Source organism: Charadrius vociferus, unplaced genomic scaffold (genome assembly GCF_000708025.1).
Source record: "Charadrius vociferus isolate BGI_N301 unplaced genomic scaffold, ASM70802v2 scaffold235, whole genome shotgun sequence".
NCBI classification, from domain to species: Eukaryota; Metazoa; Chordata; class Aves; order Charadriiformes; family Charadriidae; genus Charadrius; species Charadrius vociferus.
In genome coordinates, this window is record NW_009648536.1 from 1,842,556 (window position 1) to 1,856,951 (window position 14,396).

The 14,396-nt window shown below is 38.8% G+C and overlaps 1 protein-coding gene across 1 annotated transcript in view; it reads left to right on the top strand.

The window, feature by feature from the left end:
- Positions 1 to 3,549, top strand: part of FANCC (Fanconi anemia, complementation group C) — a 67,795-nt gene extending 64,246 nt beyond the window's left edge. The window contains exons 13-14 of the mRNA XM_009885834.1: positions 1,377 to 1,577; positions 3,406 to 3,549. Of these exons, the coding sequence (XP_009884136.1) occupies positions 1,377 to 1,577; positions 3,406 to 3,549 (345 nt within the window). The remainder of the gene's footprint in view (positions 1 to 1,376; positions 1,578 to 3,405) is intronic.
- Positions 3,550 to 14,396: the final 10,847 nt, after the last annotated feature.

Here is a 14,396-nt window from a genome sequence, read left to right on the forward strand (position 1 = left end):
CAGTTATCAGCCTGGAGGACTTTTCATTCAGGGTATTTTTGTGTGGAAAGGTGTGCACTCATGACTTAAGATTTTGTCTTTCTGCTACTTAATGTAGGTAGCAGCTTATATATCAGCAAGAGTGGGATACATAGGGCTAAAATGCTTTAAAGAAGAAAAAGGCTACTTTTGCTGTTCACTAGACTTCACTCATAGGTGCAGGACTGAATATTCTGCTCCTCAATATTTATTCATTTGTTGGAGTCCTTTCATACCTTTAGACTCTGAAACATGGGAAGAACAAAACTTGGGGGTTGGTCATAGTAACTTTGAGATACTATGTTAACTTAACTTAAGAATGAGTCTCCTAGGGTACATGAGCTCATGGAGCAGAGCCTGCTACTATCAGTCTCCAGTCTGTGGCACATGGGATGGAGGCACACCAAGGATAGGAGGCACAAATGGATAAAGAATCTTGAAGAGTTCCAGTTACCTTCCTTTAGGTTCTGGTATCATTTGTTGCCTGACATGTAATTGTGGACATAATTCAAGAATACCAGCTTTTTCAAACTATTTTATGTGGAATCGTTAAGAGGGCAGGGATGAGAAAAGTAAGGTCTGCTAATTGACTGAAACAAATTGTCCTAGTGAACGTAGTTGAGAAATGGGTGTCCTTTCCTTTGGGTCTGCAGTGGTATATTTTTCCATTGTTCCTGCACTTACTCATTTGGATTTTTTTCTACCAGTTTGTTTGGTTTATTTTTAATATAGTGAACAGAGTAATTGTTAGGATTTTTTGCAATAGTAGCTTATAGTTCTTTTTCCATTGTGTAGGTGCCAAATCTTCTGTTTTCGACTCCCAGTAAAAATGAGTTTTTATTGGCTAACTCAAAAGGTAAAACCATAAGTGGCAAACAACACAGGAAGAAGGAAAAAACTGCATTCTTACCAGAACATTTTATCAGCCGAGGTCAGGTTGCATGGGGATTTAATTGATTTGTAGCAGCAATGCTGAAATGAGCCCTTGAGGAGCCTCTGTTCTTTTTCCCACAATGCAAAAATCTGACCATGTTCTGCTGAGGGACTTTCTCCATTTCCTTTTATTATTAAAAAAGGTCAAATCCTGGCTTGATGCCCTGCCTGCTTAGTTTGCAAGACCAAAGAAAGTTTGAAAATCCATTCTGTCCACCTCTGTGTGTGTGAATCGGTATCAAAGAAATGTGTACAGCCCTTCCTTCCCTGTTCTCCCTGCTGCTTAAATTCAAACTCTTTTCATGTTTGGGTAGTTTCTGCCAAGGATTCAGTTTCCTGTTAGTGAATAAATCCAAAGGAAAAATACCATATGTATGACCTTTACTATTATCTGATCCTACGGCCTTTTAAATTGTTTTCTACAGGTAGAAGCTCAAGCAGTCTATAATCGTCTAATGATGCTCTTCAGCTGTACAATCCTTTCTGTCAAAGATCTGGAGGCTGCTGTACACAGTATGATGGATACAGAGAAATGTTGTAACCAGCATCTCATAATACATCTTCTTACCAACTTTTTGCTCTTTTCTTCTGGTGCACATATGACTGGCCAGGAATTTATTTACTATGTAAGTGTTTCTTCCTTTTTTTCAGTTTTTAAGTAAAATAGATAATTTTCACTGGTTTGGATTTAAGTTCCTACCTCTTAATAAAGAAAATACATAACAGAGAATAGAAGAAGATCATGACTAAGGCAACTATACCTAACCTGCTACATATCTATTTCAGCTACATTCAAATATTTTCCTTGTTGGTGCTTCTTGACAATATCTGACTGAAAAGGTTGCTGTCCTGACTATAGCTGCAGAAATAGTTGGAGCAGCGTCTTGCAGCTAAGGGATACCTGCAGTTCATTTGCACCTAGCATAGATAGCATGTGGAAATGTTTCACTTTTCCCAGTTACAAATCACTCCCTTAATTATCCAGCTGCTGCAGAAATGATGGAACTGTCTTCTCTCTGTTTGCCACTGTGTAAAATAGCTGGTTACTAAGTGTTAGCATCGACGAGGCAGAAGTCTGGTGCTTTAGCAAAGCCAGAGAGGAAAAAGAATAAAGACCCGAGAGTGTCACTTAACGTGAAAAATGAAGAGAAGAAGAGTAAAATGTTGGAAGTGTGGCACAATATCTTTCTGTTGTTGATGAGAGCCTCCAGGTGTGTTGGTGCAAGCAGTATAATGTGTTTGTGTGTCTCAAGATAAATAGTACTATCACAGTATGAGATTAGGAATTTATTCCTCTCTGACTAGAAAACTGTACTCTTTAAGAAGTACAAGTCTCCTGTGCCAGCAGTTCTAGGGCTAGTGTGTGGTTTTAGCACTTCAAAAGTTTTTTCCTTTCAGCAGCAGTGCATAGGGTATACGGAGTTTGATTTCATGACACAGGGAATTGAAAACCTATTTTGGTGGTTATTCTTTCTGGATGACTAAACGGACATAATATTTTTCTGTTTAAGAAGGGCTAAGATATTTCTAGCATTTTAGGTGTTGGTTCACAAATGATCAATTTCTTCTTAGCATAAGAATGTACAATAAAATTAGGGTGGTTGTGTGTATCTTTACAGTCTACTGTTTTCAGCATTTCTCTTTTGAGGAGTGTGGCTGTTGAGCAGTGAGGCTGTAATATAATAGTCTGCTGCTTTAAACCTCTTCAGGAAGACCAAAGGGAATTTCTTGTTTCTTCATAGAAAGCAACATAACTAACTTCCAGAACTCTGAGTATTTCCCAGTGCAGGGTGGTCATGAGTTGTTGAAGGCCAGAGTATATCAGTATGATTAATTTTGCCTGTATCCGTGTAATCATTAATGTGTAGCTAGGCTCTCCATGTGATTTGAAAAGGCCTGAAGACAATATATGAAAGGCAGAATGGTGTGAAACCGAGCTGGGATGCCTGGCAGTGGATTTGGTTAGCATAGTAAACTTAGGGATTAACATAGCAGATAACATGGAGTAAAGTCCTTCCTGATCTGCAAAAATTGCGACTTAAGGTCCTTTCCTGGTACTTTGTCATCTTTTGGGAGATGGATTTATTTTTACTTTTGAAAGCTTTACAGAGTTGAATTATGTTCCCAAACCCACCCAAAACCTTCATGTGCTTTTAGTTGTTTTCTAAGGAGATAGTTACACTGTCTACCCAGTTGTGTTTCCTTTTAAAACTTTTTGACATCTTGATTTGTTTCTCTTAAATTTGAGAGAACAGTAGAAATCTCAAAGTTGCTCAGTTCCACCAAGAAGTATGAGAAGAGACGCCTTGGGCAGAAGTTGCTTTTGAACTCAGAGCATCTTCTGTGTTCAGTGGTGAGGGACAAATCAGTGGTTTTGTTGCAAATATTAATGGAGGATGCTTAGTACTTAACAACATAATGGCATTATTTCCCTTCTTCTCTGTTTCCCTTCAGATTACTGAGGCAACTGATACAAGCAAAGAAGTTTGTAGCCTTCTTATCCGTACTGCATACAGAATTAACCACAGTGGAGAAGAAAACCAAAGGACTGTGAAGCTCCTGAATGAACTTCTTCAAAAACTGACAGTGAAAGTTTAGATTTTTAATGTCATCTATTCATCAAGCCAACAAATTAGATCTTTATCCAGGTGTCGGACTTTAATTAACATCTTGCACTGCAGGTTACCAAGGGTAGAAAAATATCGCCTTAAGGATATGCCGCGATTTTGTATTCCCTTATATATATTTGAAAATAATCCTATGTTTGGAAATGTTAACCTTTTAGAACATAACATTAAATATTGAAGATGGTTGAAAATTTTGTTCTGAGCACCTTCTTTAATAAGAGACCTATGTCATTTAAAGCAGTTCACTCATCTCCTTTTTTTTTTATCTGGCTGAGGGTCAGTTTTTCTCCCAAATTGCACATGGCTTTATTAGCAAATTGTACCCGGTTGCTTGGCTGGTAAGTTGTTCCTAAAATGTTTTGTTCTGTAATTCTGCTTTTATGAAACTAACGATGATCTCAAGTAAGAGTGAGTGATTCATGGTGAGTGCACTCCATGTTCTCAGGAAATCAGCGTTTCCTGAACTGCTTAGTTCTTTTTGAAAATATTTCTGAAATAAAACTCCTCTCAGATTTGCTAAATGACTTCTTTCAGTACTGCAGCTTTCACAGAACAGTGTTCTCAGCAAAGTACTATCCCAATAGTTGGTCTCCGTCAACAGATACTACAGGTAGAAGGTTGCTTGCAGTACAGCCTATTTTCAGTGTGCCATGACTGATGCTATTATTTATTTATTTAAGACTTTTTTTTTTTTTTTTATTCAGACAAAACAGGGCAAGCACAACATAGGCATAAGGAAACTTTCCAGTTTGAGGGCCAAATTTCCTAAAAAGAGCCCATGGTTACAACTCATGTCCTTTCTATTTGTGTCCAGAGGTAGTTAGCTTGCTTCTTCATTTAGGTTATTTGTCTCATGCAAAGAGCATGGACAGTGAGCAATGGCTTACTGGTTTATTGTTAGAAGAGTATTTGTCCCAAGAGGTTTTGTGAACGTGTTTCTAGCTTAACTAGAAAAATAAGCATGGAGAATAGCAATGACAGAGCACCTTAGTTCTTTTCAGTAATTTGGTCTCATATATTATGTAGCTTTAATGTCAACACTTGTGCTATATTCAAAGATGTGACTTGGAATACTATTCTCGCATATAAAATCAGAAGCATGTATCTTAAATTAACACAGCTTTCTGAATGTAGCATTTGTTTTTGAGCAAGGGAAAATAAAAACGAGGTACTTAGTGTCCTTTGGCTGTGAGAAGTGGAAGGATATTTTCTGTAACGCTGTTGACGGATTCCTTACAATTTTGTTCCCAGTGAGTCATAGACCAAATTACAGAAGCTACATGTCCTCTCAGCCATTTTGTTAATGTTTGTAATATTTTATTCCAGCATACGGAGAAAGAATAAATACATAATGTATGTCTGTGAAGAAAGGGGTTTCTTTCTCTTTTGGATTAAAAATACTTCTGAATGAAAAATCAGAAAGAGATATGTTGCAATTTTTCAGTTGTTGGTAGCCATGCAGATCTAAAAAAAGCAAAATCAAGCAACCCACTTTTCTATTCCCTGAATATACCTGAAAAGCATGGGATTAGACTAAATATTTGTTTGTTGATCAGAAACTCTGAGGTATTTGTCTAGTGGGAACATGTGCAGAGTGCTCTACCTAGAATGATAAATAATCTAAAATGTGTCTCCAAAGAATTTTTTTTTTTTTGCTTTAATTTCTAATCTGGTTGTTGGATGTGAGATTCTTTGGTTATCCTTAAATTCTCCATATTACAACTACATAAAAGTACTTAAATATTGGCAAAGAGTTGCAATGTGTGATTCTTGCAGATTTGTTAGGTCAATGATATGATATGTGTATTACACTTGTTGGAGATGAATTTGTGACTGTCCTTTCACAGTGCAGTCATATTTTTTTGCACTAATAAAGTGCATGAGAATTCTAACTTTCTTAAACAAAATGAATATACTGTTAAATAGTGATAAGTCAATTCAAGCAGGAAGGATATGTGCAACAAAGGCAGAAAGAACAAAATTAGTTGTGAATTGGTACATTCTTGTTTTCTTGTGTTTGGCTTCATAAGAAATAGTGCGTGATTTAAACATTACAAGGAGGGTTTGCTTGTTTCAGGAGGCTTTAAGGATGAAACATAATTGATGCTATCTGTAACTTTAAAAAGATACATCTGTACTGGCATTCATTTTGCTTTATTTAGCATAGTAGTTATAAGTCTCTGGTATTTCTTTTTCCTTGTTCTTTCACAGTGCTTGAATTATGATCTAACTTTGATATAAACCATGATTTTGTGGCATGTTGAAGCTACTTTTGTTAGTTTGCCAGTGGAAGGCAACAGTATGATTTGGTAGGTCTGAGTAATGGAAGATTTCTCATATGGTGGCTCCTGCATTATCCATTTAACATGCGTCTTCTCCTCTGTAATCACTGCTTTCTGAAAAAGTTCTTTGGAACCTTCAGGGCTGTACTTTTATGCAGAACCAGCCAACGAGTTCTGAAATCAGTCTTTCAAGTAGCTTGTTCCTGTCCCTCCAATTTCTGTGTCAGCACACACCCTAATTCTGGATATTATACTGAATATAGAGAGCTTGTCAGAATTTTTCTGCTTCAAGTTGTTTTCGATACAAACAGTAAATTTTATTTGTTTGTTGATAATGCTTATTTCCAATCTAAGACTGCTAAGTTACAGCTTTTTGAATTTTACAAGCTTTCTAGCATGGAGCTGGGTGGTTTCTGTGGATTTTCTTCAGAAAAAAAAAAGCTATTTCTATGGTTTTCATTCAACCAAGATCTTAGTACAGTGCATACACAAAGCAAAATACATTTTATTAGGTATGGTAAGAAAAGGTATGTTACCAGGTATTGCAATTTACCTGACCAGTAGTAACATGTTAATCTGTTACTTCTGGGATTTGTGATCAGGTTTCCATTGTAAGTGTAAAGAGGTGGTAGTAAAAGTCATACTGAAGATGCAACTGAGTTTAAATTAGTTTTGGTAAGTTACAGTTCATGCAGTGGTGGTATATGTTTGGCTTGGTTTTGGTTTTGGGGAGATACGATAAAAAAATATTCTGAAGCATTATACAAGCGTAGGATGAAATGTCTAGCAAAAATGACTTGCAATTATTAAACCAAAGGCTACTAAAACACATTTACTCCATTTCTTTGCTGTATTATCCAATGACAGAGTAAGATTCTAATGTTCTATGTGAGTGAATAATATCACACTAATTAAAATGCAATTTTTCTTCTGGTATAAGAAGGCTGTAGGAAGGTGAGAAATTCTGACACTAAAGCACAGCTTTCCACTAGACCCACGTTTGAAAAGTCAAAACCTGGAACATTATGGGAGGAGTCATCCACTAAAGCACCGAGCATGTTTTTGAATCCATGCTTTTATACTTTCCAGATAGTCTGCAATGGCCTTGTCATGCAGTCAGCATGTTTTGCTGGGCAAGACCAGAAGTTAAACCACTGCAGCTGAATTATCTGGTGCTAGAGGCAGCCCTCTAGCACTTAATTCATAGCAGTATTCACATGTGGGCCTGTTTAAGTCCGCCTACCTCTCTGGCAAGTTTATCTTACATGTGATATAATTTTTCCTTAAACGCTTGCCTGGATTTAAAAGATATGCTCATGGTAGCCTTAGCTCATTTGTTGCCTTATTCTGGGAATTTGCTGTTAGGTGGTCTGTTCACTTGTGAATGCCAAAAAGGAGTTTCCCTTGCTTGCGTTGGCCATCTTCCTTGAACCAGCTGTCTGGCTGATGGGGAGGAATAAACCTCATGAGCCCCTTCTGATGGCTTAAGTGTACTCATAGTGACTGGGTCCTTTTAGGCGCCAGGAGCTAGATAGGGATAGACATTGGCTTCTCATCAGCCCCTGAAACAAAAATTTGAAATGTCAGCCGGCTGTAGCTGAGTTGTAGCAAGGCACGGATTGTGCCTTAGTTTGTATTCTATATTCTTGCATGTGTGTGAAGGGAGAGAGGGTAAGAAGGAAGAGAAAACCCAGGATGTTGAAACTAGATTACAGAAATTTAGCTGTAACGTTTATATTCAATTGAACCGTAGTACTGATAGGATTAGGAAATAGCAATTCCATATAAGACAGTAAACCTGAACAACAAGTAGCAGAAAAAAATTTCCAGCAATACTATGTCTTTAATAGGTCTGTACATTTAACTAACTTCCCATCTCTTAACAAATCTTGCTACTTTAAAAGCATGTTTCATAACTCTTCTGTATTATGGCAGATGATAGATTCATTTCATTAAAAAAAGCAGCCCCTCAGGAACAATGGCCCTCTCTTTTCAATTATTTTGAATAAAAAGATCTGTTAGGCCCATGAACTTTGGCAGATGCATATTGCCATCTTGAAAGGAACATATTTTTACATATTCTTGACCATAATGAACAGTTCCACTTAGTTATCCACATTCTGAATTATATTGTCCTTCAGATTTCACATGCGTATGTGCCAAATCAGCCTGTATATACAGTTTATTCACTCCTTGCTGTTTTATTTCTTAGCTTGTGGGTTTATTTTGAGGCTCCCAAAACAGGTGCATGCACTATGTCGTTGGCATGCTGCTGTTAGAAGTTCCCTTAATATTTCATGTATGAGACAGCAGCTTTTCTTTGTTTTGACTAATGATGCTGTAAGTTCTACTAAGTTGTCTAAAGATAGGACTTCCATTTTTTTTGTTCCAAACTAACTCGTAATGGTAGCTAAAGATACAAATTTCCCATCCGTATTATCATTCCCTGCAGAGACTACCAATAAGTGTTTAAGTGCTCTCAAACTCATGATTGTGCTGTACTTCCGTATTAGCTTGAGATGTCTGTGAATAGCAAGGGAAAAGCCAGTATCAAATTCCACTGAAGAGGAGAGAGGCCTTGAAATTTAATGCAGAATTAATTCTTAAGATAGAAATGACTGATATGTGTGTCTGCGAATTCAGGTGTTATTTGTGAGTTTCTACTAGGCGGGATCATTGCCACCTTTCCTGGAGACATGACAAAAATACAAATGTCTCCATAGACCATGTCTAAATTTCTTCTTCAAATGCATCACAAAAGCCATGATTACATTTCAACTTTCCTTTCTTGTAGGTTTGCTTCTTTGCTAAAACACAGGTGATCAGTGCTGAGCAATACACTGTACAGCGTGCTTTTAGGGCCAGACTGAATCGCTATCATTGCTTGCTCTGGCCTGCTTGACTTTGGCCATGAGGGGATGCTGAGCAAACGTCAAGCCTAAACCTTTGCAATTAAGCTATAACATCCATTTCGGAAAGATAATTCTGTTGGGATGTGAAGGTTTCAGATGATAGCTGTTGGCGATTTTTCGTCAGAGCTTTTCTGATCTTGATTTCTTTTCAACCGTTCTTCTTCCACTTGCTGTATTGGCAGAGTGAGACGCAGTTTCTCTTTAGGCAGAAACACTGCCTTTTCTTTCTCTTCCCCCTCTCTCCCTTCCTGCCCAGGGTCCAAGATGAATGTAGGTATGAGCCATAATGGGTTTCTAGAAAAAAAAAAAAAAAAAAAAAAAGAAACCAAAACCAACTGGGTTTTGCTAGGCTAATGGTGCAAAGTCATCCAGTGTACCTGCCAGAGAAGAGAAAGAAACGTGTCAGCCCCTGTATGTCCCTATGTGTGTGATGCCAGCTCTGCTCCCAGGTACCACCATCGCCCCACTGCTGAGACATCGCTCCCAGCAAGCCCAGAAGAGAAGCCTAGAAGTAGTCAGAGAAATGTCATTTTTCAGAGATGACCAAAGTGAGCTACATTAACCAAAGGTTACAGTGATGTCCAGCTGCTGCTCAGAGCCCTGCGAGAGGGCAGCAGAGCTGCCATCACCTCTACAACAGGGGGGTGATAAGCAAAACCAGGCTTTTGCGTGGTCGTACCGTGGGCGTTACTGCTGCTGGGGTACAAAGTGATCCTCATCTTAAAACTAAGTTCTGTTTTCTGATGCGTAAATTATCATGAAAAAGCAATTGTTTACACAATTGCAATTTCTGCATGCCTTCAAATAACAATTACAACAAATGCCTGTTCTTCTGGAAGCAGCAAGGAATGAGACCTGTAATTTTGTGCAGAAAATATGCACTCAGTTTTACCCACAGTAAATGCACAAATGCAGTTTATCTCCCAAGCACTGTGCAAATGTCTCAATTTCTTTCTGCACTGGCATATTTTACTGGCACAAAATGTCAGCCTGCCAGCAAGGGGCGTTTTTAAAATAATTTTTCCGATGTGTTGTGCCCACAGAAACAAGGGAACATATCCATGTTAGTGTATACATTCACTTCAGTATTTATATGTGCCTACACTTGAGTATACTCGTGGTGAAATTCTAGATGAGTCAGGCTCCTCTTTTTGGTTGCTTGCTTGTCCTTTCTTGTAATTTTTTTTTTTTTTTTTGGACTACTAGTCTGGGCATCAAAGATTGAGCCAAGAACAGAGATGCACATAAGCGTCTGTTAAAATCTTTGCCTGTTACAGAGCACATCAAACCTGATTCCTGAATGCTGGGGATTGTAGCACAAAGGTAGATATTTTGTAATTTTAAAAGACCACAAAATATCTTTATTTTCTTTTAGATACTAAGAATTAGTGTCCTGGAAGAAGGTTCTGTGCAGTGAATTACAGCACAGGTTTTGTGCTCAGTGTATGGGTTTATGTCAAATGGTAGTCTTACTGTAGAATATGTTACTATATTAAGAGAGTGCTTTGCTCAGAGGAAAACACCATTAAGTTAGAGATGTGAAATTTGAACATGCTTAGATAATTCATACACAACTACTCCTGACACTTAAATCATGCGTATGGAAGGACAAACCAAGGCATGGAAATTCCTCCCTCCTGAGGCCCAAAAGGTGAGACAGCAGTGCCGCGCAGCAGGACAACCCGTAACCCGCGACTCACTGCTGTCGTGCGTCAGCCTTGCAGAACCTGCAGGACCCACCACCGCCCGCCACCACCTGCCTGCGGTATGGGGGCCTGGGGGTGACCCGCTCCTGAAAGGTGTGGGTTTTCCAGATGTTTCCAGACCACTTTCTGCTCGGAAAGAATCAACCCGAAACTAGTAAAGCCTCTGGTGCGTAATGGCAGACGGTAACGCAGCTGCTTGTTCGTTCTTACAAAGGTGCCGTGGTTTCCTTGCGGACACTTGTGTATGCAGAGGAGCCTGTGCCTGCAAGCTCTTGTTACCAAAACAGCTAAAATTTTGTAATAGAAATACCAGTTTTTAAGACTTTCATCAGCTGTGGCGATAAACTGGCTGGCCACAGTACTCTGTGTGATACATTATCATGGCCTGGCTCTACAGAACTTTGTTTTTGTTTGTTTTTGTAATATCCTTTTCCATAGTGCTTTGTATGTGTCAGAAATCCATATATGCTCCTTATGCTTTGAGTCCTGCTTGTTTCCTCAAGCTGCCCACTTGCTCCAGCTGTGTTCCTGGCTAGACCTGTTGTTTCCAGGCTAGACCTCTTCCCTTCCCTCTTACCTACACGGAGCGGGCAACAAGGTACATCTAATTCCCTCCTAAAGGAGAAAGCACAGAGCCAGCAGCAGCTGCAAACACCTCCCAGCAAAGCTGAGGGTAGAAAACAAAGCAGAGGAACTGCTGTCAGCAAAATGGTATGTTTTACTCTGTGTTTGTAGCAGAAGGCATATGACCAGGAACACATCTCTCATTTGGTAGAAAAAAAACAAACCACACCAAACAAACAGCCCCTTCTATTCAGAAGGGGGTGGTTATGAAACAGAAGCAGAAAGGAACCGATGTAGGGCAAGGACACACCTAGGTGAATGCCTGTGCTTGTCACAGCCACGTGCATTGATATGTAGATGTATGTTAGCCTTGAAGTCTTAGTTTTCAGCTACAGAGAGATTTGAACGTTGTAGCATTTCTGCCACTTTCCCCAAATGCCTCACTATACTTAGGAAGAAACAAGTTAACAAATGGGCAGTTTCACTGGATTTTAATGTGTTGACAGTCAAGTCTGGATAGAGGTATCAGTTGATAAAACATCACTTCCAGTAATGATTTTAGTGACAATAAATTTGAATCTGGATGTTTTTTGCTGTTGTTTGCTTTATTTACTGTAATTAGAATCTACAACTTCCTCCTCTCAGGAAATTAATATAGAAACACCCACCTTGGGAGAATCTGGAGTAAAATGAACAGTGCTAAACACTGTGTTTGTTTGGTTGTGGGTTGTTTTTGTTTTTTTTTTTTCCCCTGCTAATCTCTGAATAGGGCCTATTAAAAACTTAAATGGCACTTTGTATGGTTCACTCTCAGAGCTTTTAACATGATTCAGAAGGATTTTAAACTAATGGTAACGCTTGCATCATGTTAATAAAGCTACTACATAATACATACAGGAGTCTCCTGTTCTCTCTCACTTCTGATGAGTTACGGTGACAGCAACTATTTGAAACCACCTTTAGCTTCCTTCTTAATCTGGAGCCTCACTCTATTTAGCAATGCTTGGATTAGCAACAAAGGGCCATACAAGCCCAGATGCAGGGCCACGGCTGCCATCTCTGCCATTTTTTAGGTTTCTGGTGTTAGCGCTTTATTTTCTGTTCATTTTTTCAGCTGCTACAGTGCATGATGGATGGACAGAGTTGTTGTGAGAGAAATCAATGTTCAAGTTCATGCTTATGTTAATACTGCTGAGACACGCTGGAACAGCTGTAGCAAGCAAAATAAACTACTGCCGTTCTCAATATTTTTTTTTAAAAAAAGGTAAGAAAAGTAAATTGTGTCGAAAGAACAAAAATTTGGTGATACTTACAAACGTGTGGCATATCTTACCTGCCATGTAGTGTTAACAGTACTGGCTATGAACAGGCTTACAACATACTTGATTTTTGTGTCTTGTGCACAAGCCTTATGCAGCTCTGGGTTTTTCCCTTACACAATGGAAAAGGCAAAAAGCAAGCTGGTTTCTTTTGCTGACCTTTGCAGAAAAACCTGTGAAATGAAGCGTAACTCTTTTATGAACGGGATCCCTGAATAACTACATCTGTGAGCGTAACTACATTAGGAACCATTGCAGTATCTCAGCGTGTTCTTGGACAATGCCCTAGTTTTTGCTGCATTTGAAAGAAGTTGCTGAGTGTTCCATACTTCAGGTACTGACGCTGTGTGTGCCTGGAAAGGGGGAGGTCAGAAAATGTAGTGAGGTAAAGAGGAACTGTACTCTTTGGACTGAAGTCGCTGTTGAGGCAGGCTGTTACTTTAGATTCTGAGCCCAAGAACTTAAAAATTACCACATTTAATTTTTCATGTTAATATGCATTAACTAAGGATTTTCAGCTGCTTCTCTCCTACAGCAAAAGCAGAAATTCTTTGTCCTAAGTTTGTAAATTAATATTGAACTAACTGTGCAATGGAAAGACTACACATACTTGACAAAAAATATTTATTTCTATAACAGCATTTGATGTAAAACAATAGTGTACAAAGTAAACATGTTCACAAATTTTTGTGTTTTAAATTCTTACTCTCTGAAAGGAACGATTAAGATGTTTTCTGACCAGTGGAGCAGTACGTTCCTAGGAAAGAAGAGCTACACTTGATATATCACTGCGTAAAAGAAGCAGCGCAGGGCTATGGAAGACATTTTCAGAAAATGGAAGGTCTGATATTTCTGGTAAAAGTTAACGTAAACAAGATGGAGAGAGAATGCTGATCTTCGTCTTTCCTTCAGTCCTGTGCCAATCACCAGGATGACAGCTGGTCACTTTTCACAGATTATTTCAGCTTCCAGTTAACCTCCCCAGCCCCACTCCAGCTCCCACTAATTTTATATTGGCTTTTTATTTTGGCATAGAAGTTACAAACAAAATTTTAAGTACAGAATACAGTGTCATTGAATTTCAGAGATTACTGATGTTGGCCAAATGAGTGGAATGCATAAAATCGTTCAAATCAAGAGTCCTTGGCATCTGCAAACTGGAACAGTTGTATCACCAAAGAGCAAGGATAAACCCCAATTTTCTTGTATTAAAGAACTACCTAAAGCTGCAGCAACGTGTGTGTGTGTGTGTGTGTGTTGTTCGGTTTGTGTGCCTGCATTCTTGGTTACAGTGAGCCTCTGGAAGACATAAATATTGAGGTAAATGTTCCTGTCAGCTGATTGTTTTAGCAGTCACATAATCCTTCCTTTGATGTCTTGGGTCAGTGAAATCCTAGTACCATCGGGGTATATATTAAAAGAGTTTCTCTGTGATCTTTCCTGCAACGGAAACAGCAGTAAAAGTTATTATTCTGTCACGATAAAGGCCTATCCCTGCATTCTTGATTGCCCCAGCTTTCCAAACAGAGTTATTTTTTAGGTTACCAGTAGAGTGTAACAGTGTTTACAGAGTTTACAATGATCTCTTTAGATTTCTACAGCTACCACAACGAGGTCTGGGGAAAACAGGGAAGATCCACAGTGCAAGCACATTCTCTTGGTTATTAGCAGGTTACACTGAAAATGATGCTGGAGGTCAGTTACCAGAGCAGTACTGTGTGATGTGCTACATGCCCACATACCTTCTCGTCTTAAGCCAACAGTTCTCTAAACAGTACTGAGGTAGCTTTTCCACCTTAGGCTGTTTAGTCTTTAGCATCAGGACATTGTAATGTATATTAATTCCGTTTTTTGAGAGAAAACAGTAACAGCATTTCTCAAAGGCTCTTAGAAAAGGTACATCTTTTTTTTTTTTGCTCTAGGGCTAATGCTGAACTGAGCCAGTGTGTAAAATCAGAACTGATATCAGCTCAGTAGGCACCGGAGGACGGGTCCATCAACAGCCTGGAACAACAGCAGCAGCTGTAAGTGGCAG